The sequence below is a fragment of the Nanorana parkeri genome, unplaced genomic scaffold (assembly GCF_000935625.1).
Source record: "Nanorana parkeri isolate BGI_ZX_2015 unplaced genomic scaffold, ASM93562v1 scaffold82, whole genome shotgun sequence".
Lineage (NCBI taxonomy): Eukaryota > Metazoa > Chordata > Amphibia > Anura > Dicroglossidae > Nanorana > Nanorana parkeri.
Window position 1 is genome coordinate 1616908 of NW_017306350.1, and position 13173 is coordinate 1630080.

The 13173-nt window shown below is 43.6% G+C and overlaps 1 protein-coding gene across 1 annotated transcript in view; it reads left to right on the forward strand.

The window, feature by feature from the left end:
• Positions 1-678: 678 nt before the first annotated feature.
• MTMR10 (myotubularin related protein 10) overlaps positions 679-13173 on the forward strand; it is a 73932-nt gene continuing 61437 nt past the window's right edge. Inside the window, exons 1-2 of the mRNA XM_018552283.1 lie at positions 679-978; positions 1203-1263. Of these exons, the coding sequence (XP_018407785.1) occupies positions 922-978; positions 1203-1263 (118 nt within the window). The 5' untranslated portion in view covers positions 679-921. The remainder of the gene's footprint in view (positions 979-1202; positions 1264-13173) is intronic.

Sequence of the window (13173 nt, forward strand, 5' to 3'; positions counted from 1 at the left end):
AAATCATCCCTCAATTTATGCTGACACCGTCCTTCCTTCTGGAGGGTGACTACTTTTGTTCCCCATGGTCACTCTGTTTGTTGTTGTAAAGTAGTCACCGATCCAAACTCGCTCCCGTGATGGACTATAATCTCATGTTTAGTTTACTAATTTGTATTGAGATTGTAGTCCATCACAGGAGCAAGCTTGGAGCGGTGACCACTTTACAACACATAGGGACCATGGTGAACAAAAGTAGCTACCCCCTAGAAGGAAGGACGGTGTCAGCACAAATTCTGAGATGATTGGAGGATGTACAGCTGAGTGATACACACATAAGATACAATTCTGTTAATAGTTAGGGTACTTGAATGCATTTTTAAGATTGAACTCCTGAGTTTAGTGTCACTTTAAAAGCCTTTTAACTTTAATATAACTTAAAGGTCAGGGACTGTATGTAAAGTGCTGTGTAAATTGTTAGTACTATAAAAATGCCTGTAATAAATATATATTTAGGACTTTTTGATTGTTTTATATATTGAGTTTATTAGGTCAGTATACCGTATCCCAAGGAGTGGGCATAGCCTGTAGGCTGCAGTTTATCTCTCGGACACTAGATGGCGGTGCAGTACATGAGCGGTGGCGGCGGCGGCGTCCATCAATGGTTTTCTGCACATGTGCACAGGCTGTGAAAAGAAAGGGACAGACTCACAGGAAATCAGTGAGAATGCAAATACAAAGTGCGTGTGGGAGTGAGACACACAGAGGGAGAGGGAAATGTCTGGCCTGAGCTGTAACAAAAGCCACAAGATTGCAGGCATGGAGCGGCAGGCTGCACAGGTCCGGGGAGGATAATTGAACTTATAGGGATCAGAGTGGGGAGCGGAGGACACATCTGCTCCGGCCAGGATCACCATCACACACCTTGTCTGGAGATCCACAATGTTTTCCATGAAACAAGCCAAGCCTACGTTCAGATCGTACCTTCTGCCTCCACAGGTATGCGATCATAGAGCAGCAGATTGGGGTGCTGAATATTGGGGTGCAGGGAGGCCTGTGCATTCTTCTACAAGTGTCACTGGAAGTTTGCATGGACTTTGTGCATAGCAGAGTGTGCTGTGTGTATATATGGGGAGGGAGTGTGCTGTGTGCACATGTCTTTAATCTCAGCATGCACACATACATAGATCTGGATCATGGAGAATGTGTTGTGTCTGTTTCAGCATGAAGATAAACTCAGCCCAGAGACCAAGATCAAGAAGCTGAAGCCGATCCTGCTGCCAGGTAAGCAGTAGAAGTGTGCAAGCACGGGGAAAAGCCTGTTCGCTCAGTGTATTTATTTTCTGGCTGTCACTGTGTTTCATTTATGTGCAATCATTTTCACCCAGAGGTGATGTCTTTTTAAAGCTGAGCTCCAGGATAAGCAAATATTGTCTAAATATAATGTGTGACCCTGCTTGTATCCCGGTGTGCTTTGTGTAATTGTTAAAGGTTTTGCCATTTAAACCAGCATAAAACGTTGCCTGTAATAAAGACCAGTCACTGTTGGCCTCTCTCCTTTGTGCATGGTGATTGGTCTTGTATCCGCCCCCTCCTGTAGTTTTCTGCAGGCAGCCTGCAGTGGGTGGAGCCTGCTGGGCCCCTCCCACAGCTCTGCTCTCTGTACAGGCTATGTGCAGCACAGTGATGGTTTCATTGCTACTTTTACAAGGTAATATTGGGCCTTGTAAAGGCATTTGTTGTAAACAAAGTGGATTTGCATCCTTTGTGGCTAGTGAGGAAGAGATGTGAATGAAAGTTCTTGTGCCAAGAGATCAACTTTAGAAGTGAAATACTAAGAAAATGGGGAAGCGGATACACCGGCTTGCCACAAAATCGAGCACATCTTGTTATTTCAGGAAGCTAAATGTATATAGACGATATGGAATAAGGTGACAGCTATGCAGGGTACGTGTTTGTAATGTTTCGTATGTCTTGGTATAAACTCCAGCCTGCCAATACATGTACTCTGATCAGCTATAACATTATGACCACTGAGAGGAGAAGTGAAGAACATTGATTATCTCATTACAATGGCACCTGGAAGTGGGTGGGATATATTAGTCAGCAAGTGAACATATTGTCCCTGAAATTGATGTGTTGGAACCAGAAAAAATGGGCAAACGTAAGGATTTGAGCGACTTTGACAAGGGCCAAATTGTGATGGCTAGACGTCTGGGTCAGAGCAACTCCAAAACTGCCGCTCTTGTGGGATGTTCCTGATCTGTAGTTGTCAGGACCTTCCAAAAGTGTTTCAAAGAGGGAAAACTGATGAACCGGCCACAAGGTTATGGGATGTCAAGGCTCATTGATGCACTTGGGGAGTGAAGGCTGGACCGTGCAGTCCAATCCAATAGAAGAGCTACTGCAGCTCATTGCTGAAAAAGTTAATGCTGGTACTGATAGAAAGATGTCTGAGCACACAGAGCATCACAGTTTGCTGCATAAGGGGCTGCATGGCCACAGACCAGTCAGGGTGTCTGTTGTCCACTGCCGAAGCTCCCCTACAAAGGGCACGTGAGCATAAGTACTGGACCTTGGAGCAATGGAAGAAGGTGGTCTGTTAAATATTTTCTTTTATATCATGTGGATGGCCAGATGCATGTGTGGCCTTCCTGGGGAGGAGATGGCACCAGGATGCACTACGGGAAGAAGGCAAGCCGGCAGAGGCTGTTTGATGCTTTTGGACCTGTGAAACCTTGGCTCCTGCCATTCATGTGCATGTTACTTTGACACATACCGCCTACCTAAGTATTGTTGCTGACCATGTACATCCCTTCATGGAAACGCTATTCCTTGGTGGCAGTGGCTTCTTTCAGCAGGTTAATGCCACACTACAAAAATTGTTCGAGAATGGTTTGGGGAACACAACAATGAGTTTGAGATGTTGACTTCAAATTCTCCAGAGCTCAATCCAATTGAGCATCTGTGCGCTGTACTGGAATCGGATCCATGGAGGCCGCACCTCACAATTTACAGGACTTAAAGTGACGGTAAAGTCAGTTTTTTCCCCCTTCCCAATCCTGTTGTTAAGACTTACCTTAACCAGTTGACATCCGCGGTGTTAAACCCCCTTCCCATCCAGGCCATTTTTCAGTATTCAGCGCTGCGGTACTTTGACTGACATTTATTCCGTCATGCAGCGCTGTACTGAAATGAATTTTATACCCTTTTTTGGGGACAGATAGAGCTTTCTTTTGGTGGTATTTATTCACCACTGGGGGTTTTATTTTTTTACTATATTAAGGAAAAATTACCGAAATTTAAAAAAAAAAACAGTTTCCCCTATATTAAATGATAAAACATTTATTATTACCCAATTTTTTGGTAAAATATAAAAGATGGGGTCACGTCGGGTAAAAAGACACTAAACATGTCAAGCCTTAAAATTGCGTGCGCGCGCGAAACCTCAAAAAACGATAATACCCAAAATTGGCCATAGGCGACGCTTTAAAAGCTGTTACCGCTCATCAGTTTAGTGTTATCAGTGATTGATGGCCCTAAAATGATTGCTCTCACTGCGACGTTCGCGGCGATATGTAACATGTGTAGCGCAATTGTAATTTTTGCGCGCTGGGGCACCGGACGCGTATTTACGTTTATAGGCGCGTAAACGTGGGGGTGGGGGAGTTAAACATTTTGGGGGTTTTTTTTCCCCCTTTTTTCATGTGACTTTTATTTTATTTTACTTTTTTATGTGTAACTTTTTTGTTTATTTTATTTTTTTGCACTTATTGTTATTGCTATTATATGGGGGGGATAACAATCCCCCTATATAATAGCAAAGGCACACTGACAGGTCCTCTTTATGGAGACATTAGGGGTCTCTAGGACCCCTAATGTCACCTGTGGACCCCAAAAGAAGCTGATGCTGCAGAGATCTGCTTTATCAGCTTCTTCTCTCTGGCTATAGCAGCCAGATGACTGACAGGTGAATGCGGAAGTGATGTCATACACATCACTTCTGCATTCACAGCCCGGACGGGGATCAGCAAGGTGCCGTGGACCCCAAAAGAAGCTGATGAAGCTGATGGTGCCGCGAACGAGCACATATAGGCGATCGGCGTGCTATGGACCCGCTGATCGCCTATATGTGAAACACCCGGTAACGGGTGTGTGCAACGGTCGGGTCTTTTCTGCCCGTGCGTGCCCGCTAGGGGGCGCGCGCGAGCAGAAAAAAATTGCCGTCTGGAGACGGCAACCCGCCAATGCTGCAGTGCCGTCCGTCCGTTTTTTTACTACGGGCGGACGGCAAGAGGTTAAATGATGTCTCTTAATCCGATCTTCTTCTTTACCGTCCTTTTCAGCTGTCCCTCCAGCACTGGTGCGGGTCTCCGATCCAGCGCTGACTCCTCTGCCCTCCTCTTCTCTGATGTCCCACGGTGTGTGTGTGTGGGTGCCTGCTGCTCCATAGACTTACCTTGTGTCTCTCCTCGTCTCCCGGCCAAACATCTGAACTGTGCATGCAGTTCGGACGGGAGCACGTGGTGAAGACACAAGGGGTGTTTAAAAAAAATAAATGTTTTTGCATATATCTACTGCTTGCTGGCAGTAGATATATGCAAAAACATGAATGGGTTTTTAAACCCTTTAAAGGAGAACTATGAGGTGAGTGCTTTTCACTCACCTCATAGTTCTAGCCGACCTGTGACAATGAAACTGTCACAGGTCAGCTCAGTAGATCGGGAAGTGAGCGAACACATACTGGCGTTCACTCACTTCTCGATCCTGTCACGGCACTCTGGCGTGACGGGAGGGGCTGGATTCCCCGCTCCGATCCTCCAGCTCTGACTGGCGGAACGGATGGGGGAGGGGCGGGTACAGTGGTAGCTCGCGGTATACTGAGCTTAGGGTGACGGGAGGATGCTAGTTTGTGTCCTCCCGTTACCCTAAGGAGAACTATGGGGAAAAGCCCTAACCCCATAGTCTCCTTTAAAGGATCTGCTACTGACGGCTTGGTACTAGATACCACAGCATAACTTCAGAGGTCTAGTGGAGTCCATTCCTTGATGGGTCAGGGCTGTTTTGGCAGTAAAAGGGGACCTGCTCAATATTAGGCAGGTGGTCATAATGTTGTGGCTGATCGGTGTATGTATGTGTACAGCCTATTACTAGCCCGCAGGTACCATATGGATTGTATTCTTTCCTTAAAGTGGACCTCCAGGACACGCAGTCCCATGTGTGGTTGGCAGCTACATTGAACTTGCAGTACTGAATCTTACTGTCCTGGCTCTATTACAGAGATGATAGTAAGTCCCTCACTCGGCCGGTCAACAATTCACAAAACGTCTTGTATTTTTTTTTTTTTTTTACACAGAATATATTGCATTCTGTGAATGGACAATGGAGATCATGTGGTTTACTCTCCCCACATGATTTCCCTTGTCCAGGAATGCCTTGTTTTTTTTTTTTATTCACACAGAATACAAGATGTTTTGTAAATGACTGAGGTGCAGAGTGAGTGACAAACTATCATCTCTGTGCTAGCGCCAGGAGCTGTGGCACTTAAAGAAAGGGTTGGGGTGCACAGAAATGTTTGTTTTATCTAATTCAGCAGCCAGCTACAGATGGGACACCCATCATTAGAGGTATGTGTGTGTTGTAAAGTACCCATGGCTCCTAGCTCACTCCCGGGATGGACTACAATCTCACGTTTTCTTTACTTATTTGTATTGAGATTGTAGTCCATCACGGGGGGGGGGGGGGGGGGGGATTACACTGGTAAATAGATGGCTGCCAGGAGTCCGTTTATTGGGGGCCGCAGCTAGTGCTGTAAGGCATACATCACTGGCAGTAAAAGGGTTGCAAAGACCCTGTCACCAGGCCCTTCATTTCATCAACAGTCTTCCTATAAAAAAAAAAATAGAAGTGCATTTAATGTACTTTAGACATGTTATTTACCTCCCCTGTGTAGACCCTGAAAAGCCCTAAGACTGCTGCTGGGTACTGCCATCTTATAGCGGAACTATAATCACTTTTTGCAGGCCGGCTAGAGGGATGTGTGTGTACACTGCCGGAGCTGTCACTGTTAATGTTTTACTTTTTTAACTTTATCATTAGTGTACAATGTGTGCACTCTGTTTAGGTCCACACACCGAATGGCGGTGCACTGCCCTTCACACCCACGTGGTGGTGTAAATGGGGCACATAGAAAACAATTATTTTCTATGTGCCCCAGCGATGTGCAGAAAAACGCAGGTCACTGCTATATAGGGCTGCAACAACTAATCGATTATGAGATAGTTGGCAACTATTCTCATTATCAGTTGGTTGACTGAGAGTGAGAATTTTTTTATGCAACCAGTCGATTCGTTGAAAAAATAATTGGGCAACTAATCAATTATCAAAATAATCGTCAGCTGCAGCCCTACTGCTGTAGTTTGAACGGCCCTTATGAAGCATGCTGCTGTTATATGTTACAAAAATACATTAGGAGATGTCTCTAGCTATCCACCATAGGATTCCAGTGGCATAGACAGTAAATGGTACACACCCACACTCATTAGGACAGTGAATTACACAGTTCAGTGTCATTGCCCATAGAGTGAGGTTTGAGAACTGTGCAAGAGTGTTGCTCTTTACCATGGAAGTTGCCAGTCTCTGTAGTGTGATAGCGATCTGATAATGTGGTGTGACATGTTTTTTATATATTTCTCTCAAAACATGAGACAGTTCTTCATTTCCATAGACAGCAATAAATACCTGACTATGTTCTTGCCATAAAGTTGTGCCTTTTAGTTATTTTATAGTTGAAGTCTATCCTGATGTGGCCATGTACACACACACACACACACACACACACACACACACACCTGAAAAAATGAAGAGTGGGATGCATGTTGATGTTGAAGTGGTACACAGGAGAGTGGCTTGATTTGCACAAGCACTCAATAAGGCCTTCGTGAAAATTGAACGTGGTCTGTGATGTCATTATTCCCCATCCCCAGTCAACATGTGAAAGCTAAACCACTGAGCAATACTGGGCGTGAGCCTGATGACGGGGACCCAACGTGGCCCCGAAAAGTACTTGTGATTTTGAATGACCGTTGTCATTAAAGCATATTGAATCTACTTTTGGAGTGCTGGTGACATCTTTTGGAATTACTACTTGACTACACGGTGCCTCCGTAGTCGCTACAAGCACCCTATTACAGACATCATCTCCTAGGAGATCCTGTAAGGAGTGCAGGAAGATACACACAATTTTGAATGTATAAATTACATGGAGCATGGTTAGCGGGATTTCCTGCTGGAGAATTTCTATTTCATCGTGCGCTACTCTCCCCAATTTCCCTTATTGTATTGAAGGCTACTTCACAGGGTCACATTGCAACCCCCCCTTGCTGCCTCTCCCTCCTTACCTGAAACGTGGGGTTCTTCTTTTTTTAATGCGGCCTGGCTGTGCATTATTCCCCCGCACAGCCACTTCATCCATTCACAAGCTCTGTGAATGGACATGATACAAGTTCCATCTGCTTCCACAGCAGAGGAACTCGTAGATCTCCAATAGAGCACAAGTGCAGCGACATCAACACACTTTTCGTCCATTGATTACTTCCTTCAGCAGTGAAGATCCATAGTTGGGTACAGACCTGGGGCTGGAGGAAGAAGTTCACTGATCACGGTTGCAATCCAATGCAAAAAAATAAATATATATATATAGGTATTGCATAAACTCCATCTAATGGCCATAATGCAGTATTTTCCTAATATTACTTGTGTTTGATTGCAAATAGCAACAAATGTTTTTTTATTTTTTTTTATTCAAACCTGTAAACTAAAAAAAAAGATCCAGAATGTGACAGGCTGTTATGGTCATAGTGTTCTATAACATTTCCCTGTTACTGCTACAAACACTGGTATGGTCCCCAGTCATGGCATTAATAGAATACCTGCAAGGCCTAGGCATGCAATGTAGTCTCAGATAAGTTGGTGTTTGTAGTGTGCAGAAAAGCGCTGTCACAATGGGCTGAGTCACCCTCAGCCCATGATCAGCGAATGGATAGCGAGTCCTTTATGCTACATAATACCCATTTTAATGCTGCATTTTACGGCACCCATAAAGACATAAGATTCTTACAAGGAGAACTAGAAATGAAAAATTACAAAGATGTGCATTGTGTAGATTCAGATATCTATAGAATTCAGTTTAGCGCGTGTTCACATGTCTTACATTCTAGTTTTTTTTTTAGAACCAAACCGCAAATTGCAAGCATGGTGGGGCATGCATGCAGGTGACCGCGCTGACCAATGAGAAGCGCTTTTTCGCACGGATAAATAGGGTTTTGGTTAAAATGATTTTGTATATCATGACAAGTAGATTGGTTCCCCGCTTTAGTCTTTGGACAAGTAGTTTTGGTTTTAAAATGTCCACACTCCAATGTTCCAGCATTCTGTCCTGTTAGGTGGGAGGGGAAACCTTATTAAAACCTGCTCAAAGTCCTATAACACCAGACATCTCAGCTGCATACACATGTGGAAGCCTTATGCTACCATCAAAGAACTTCTTCTCATATATATTCTTCGTGTCCATAATATATTGATATTGTTCAGTATGACTAAACCAAAAAAGCTCACACAGGAGCTCATCCTCCTTACAAGTACATTGATATTACAGACCCATTATAAGAGGGCAGCAGAAGACGGCCTTCTATATAAACATCGTAATGAGGAATGCAAATCTCGGCGGGTTTTCGAACATGTTGGCTCGACAAAAGATGTGCGACGTTACAGTAGAAACGGTCGCACTTCTTAGTTCACACTGCTCGATTCTCGTACGATCGCGGGATTTCGCCCGATGCTCGTACGAGAATCGAGCAGTGTATGGGCACCTTAAGGCCGCTTCCTGTGCTGGGATGGTAACGATGCTGCACTGCTTCTGGATTCAGAGAAGAGTTGCCACTCATGTAGGATGCGTCTGCTTGCACTACAGTGGGATAAGATGATGTTGCAGGGGAGGTGGCTAGCGGCATTGCCATTGCTGATTCAGCTTGTCAATCAGCTTCTGGACACACTTAGTCTTGCCCACTGTTTTCTGGATTGACAACACTGCTTCTGTTGCCTCCCACTGTGAGCTGCAGTGCCTGGGAGGTGAAGCGTGAGAGTATTATGAGGATCAAGCATTACATAATAACTGTATTTGCTGCTTGTTCGGACTGTATTATGGGAGCCTTAAGTTGTACTTTAATAACGTAATTCTAAAGGAAACCCTGTAATTGGACACCTATTTAACACAGTTAAATGTGAAATAAAATAATTGAATTTATTTATATATAAACTACTATAATTTTAAAATTATGTCTTCACAACAGCTTCTTGCTAAGTCTCCAGCAGAACCCAGAATGGGAGAGGGAGAGGTAGCTTTCTGAGACAGTCGGGGGTCTATTGCTTTGGGCAATGCTATCGGTTTTCCGTATTGGGGAGACATCCCTCCCTCTCTGGAGTGGATTCTCTATATATTGTCATCAGCTTCTACTGTATTTTCAAGGACATATATGGAGAAAGCACTCCAGAGGAAGGTAAGAGAATGCAATGCTCAGACACTAGGAAGGAGGGGGAAAAGGAAGTGACAGACACCAGTAAAACCTGAAAGAGGATCTAATCCTTACTCGTTACTTCTAGATGACCCACCCATCAATCTAAATTCTGCCACAGGCTAGTTTTCATCATTGTTCTGATGTGTCACTAGAAGAATACCGTAGCAGGCTTCATGTAGTCACTGCAAACAGAGGTGACATAGAGGCTGCTGTTTTCAGGATAAACACCCAGTAACAACTACTTGGTTTTGTTCAGATCTGAAATACAGTAGCAGTATTGATGGCTGAATAGCACACTTTTCAGTGCTTGCCCTTGTATATGGAATGGCTTGCTCAGTGGTGTCATTTAAAGGAAATGTATAGTGGTTTATACATATTGTATTTAGTTATAATGGTCAGGACTACCCTAAAAAAAAACATTTTTAGAAATGTGTGTAAATAAAATCATTTTCAAATGAATACGGTATTCTGTAGTCCCCTATCCAGCCAGCAACTGGAGGTTTAACTACATTTTCCCGTGATTTCCTCTTATCTTGGCTCCTTTTGTTGTGAAAAAAAAGTATGTTTTCAGAGCTCAGTAGCACAAGCTAGAAATTACACAAAGCAAATGATTAAAGGGAGCGATTCATCTTTTGTCAGATTGCTCTGTTCAAGGTTTTAGACAGAACAAGCTGGAAGGCAGACTGCTCCTGCTGTGCACTCTCTATCTGTAACCCAAAGTGCTCTGGTAATCCTATGTCAATGTGTGTATGGATTAAAACCAGTTTGAAAATGTTAAACTTAAACTGTGCTCAAACTAGTTTCTATTTAAAGAAATGGTAAACTCTAACATTTATCTTTCAATAATGAATCCAGATCAAACAAATATCCATTGCCCAGCAAAGTATGTCTCTGAGGTTTTGCCCAAGCAACACACACATCAAAGTTATTGGGGGGAATTTATCAAAACTGGTACAGACAAAATCTGGAGCAGTTGTCCATAGTAACCAACCAGCTTCTCTCTTCAGTTCAGCTAAGATTTGAAAATGAAAGAGAGAAGCTGATTGGCTGTTATGCACATCTCCACTTTTGATAAATTCCCCCTCACAATTCCCCTCGCCGTGATTGGCTCAGCGCGGTATACTGTATGTGGCCGAAGCTACCGTACATACAGTATTACCGCACATCCAGCGGGCTGACAAAGGGAGAGATGGGGCATGTCAGACCAGGTCGGTTGCTATATGTACACTAAATATGGTATACGCCGCATTGTATACCCGGCGCATAAGGCGACCCCCGATTTTCGGGGGATGTTTATAAGTCTAAAAACTCATCTTATACGCCAGCAAATACGGTAACTGTAGCTCTGCTTCCCTGAACTTCCTTTCTCCAGCAGCCATCCATCTACTAGCATGGGGAAGGGAAGAGTGGAAATGGAGAGCAGAGGAGTGTCTTGCCTTGCTGTGCCTGAAGATGACAAAGCAAACATGCTGATGCAGTTTAAAACATCCCCCAATTCCATCCAAAACCTTTAAAAAAGCATTGGAAAGATGAACTCTGGCACAATTTTTATCAACCTTTGCATCAGCTTCAGGAAGTGACATTAATAGCTGTCTGTTTACTCAGTTTAAACCTAAATATTTCTACTGATTGATGCAGAATTTTAGATCTGTATATAGCTTGAAGAAAATAGGTCACCAGCACTCCATAAGTTAAAATGAATGAGTCCTTTTAAATAGCTTGGACATTTCCTTCCCTCTGCAGTAGAAAGATCAGCAGACTTTAGGTCCAGTTTTTTCATTTCTCGGCACATTGTATTGCCTGGCAACATGAACTGACTTTGCTGTTACTAGGGAAGAATGCGGGCACAATGAATGGACATTGATTTAGCCTTTCACTCAATGCACTCAGGGCGTCTGCAGAGGAATGATGTGCTTTGAATGGTTAATGACTGGATGATGTCATGTTACTGTTCCATCTCCATGGATACCTGGATATAAAATATAGAAGGCTATGAGTGGCCTTATAGTGCTATATAAAAGAGTAAATAAAACTTTAATATACTGCACTGTAAAGGAGATGCTCACTTTGTCCAGGCAGAGATCCTGCAGTACTGATTTGTAGTGCAGAGTTCCCTGTTTCACCTTTTTTGTATTTTTTTCCCCCCTCAAGTCAATCTGGTTTTAGCTGTTTAAAAGCCAGCTGGTATCTGCCAGTGGCAATTAATACTTCTTTTAGGTCTGGACATGTGCCAAGAGTGAGGCGGCCACAGCAACTAACACTTTTTTCTGGCTCTGGCATTTTCTTTTTTTTTCTGGCTTGTTTAATAATTCAGCACAAAGAGCAATCATGATATGCAGAGTGCAGCGCGGAATCTGTAGTGGTTTCTGGGAAATGGGCAGCATGGCGATTTATTCTTTATGCCAGTAAACTGATTGCTTCTGCTGCTGATAATTATTGTCAAATATGGCTACGTTGTAGATGTGTAGCATTTCGGACATTTGTGTTACAAAAGGTATTCAAGATAAGGAAAATGGTAAGGGGAATTTTTCCAGTGGGTATATCTGTTCTGGATTCCCCTCACGTTAGGTGATTTCTTCTAACTTCCTGTTGTGTCTCTGAGACAGGAAGTAAAAGGAAATTTACTTTAAGGATACACAGACAGGAAGACATAATCTGGCAGGCCTTTTCATATCAACCTTTTTTTATTTTATATTCCAACAGTACATTAGACAAATAAACAATTGCATTTTGACCACATACATATACACAAAAATAAATAAATTAATAAATAATAACTTAACATTCACAATATCCTACCTCAACAAATAAGTGTCCTTAGCAGTCTAGCAGGCCTTTTAACCCATCCCTACTAGGGATGCACCGATATATATCGGCCGCCGAAACATATCGGCCGAAAATGGCACTTTTGGCTAAATGCCAAAAGTGCAATTTTTGTGCCGATACATCGGCGCATCCCTGGTTTCTTTCCTCACCGCTGGGCGCTGCTCTGTGTCCCAGCGGGGAGGAGAGAAAGTGAAAGCCGGCCGAGCGCTGCGGGACGAGAACGCAGTGAGCGGCCGTTGTCCCTACTCCCATACCGCTCAGCCGCCTATCACAGTCCGGCAGAGCGGTGTGGGGGCGGAGACAGCCCGCGCTGTCACAGGAGGCTGAGTGAGCCGAGCAGGGAGGAAAGTTTGTCAGGAAGGAGAGCGGGGTACAAACACTCATCGATCAGTAAGCGCTGAGTGTTGGTAAATAATTGAGAGCATGGTATGGTTACTATATCCTCAATTATGAATGAATGGGAATTCTTTTTTTTTTTTAAATTTCGGTTTCGTTTCGGTGCACCTCTAATCCCTACTCTATCCAAAACTACAACAAAACCTTTGTTATATTTACACTTTAAATGTGCCTAAGTAATACCCTGAAAAATGTAGCAATGCACCTTCTATGACTACAGCCCCATAGCTGTATATTTACAGTGTGAGAGGCACTGTGCCTGTTCTGCTAGGCTCAGCAGAGTAAGATGTGATGTCACATAGTCAGGTTGAAAAAGAGACATGTCCATAGAGTTCAACCTACTGTACGGCTCATTGTTCCTGGAGTGGAGAGAAAGCTGTACCGGAGGACCCGCAGA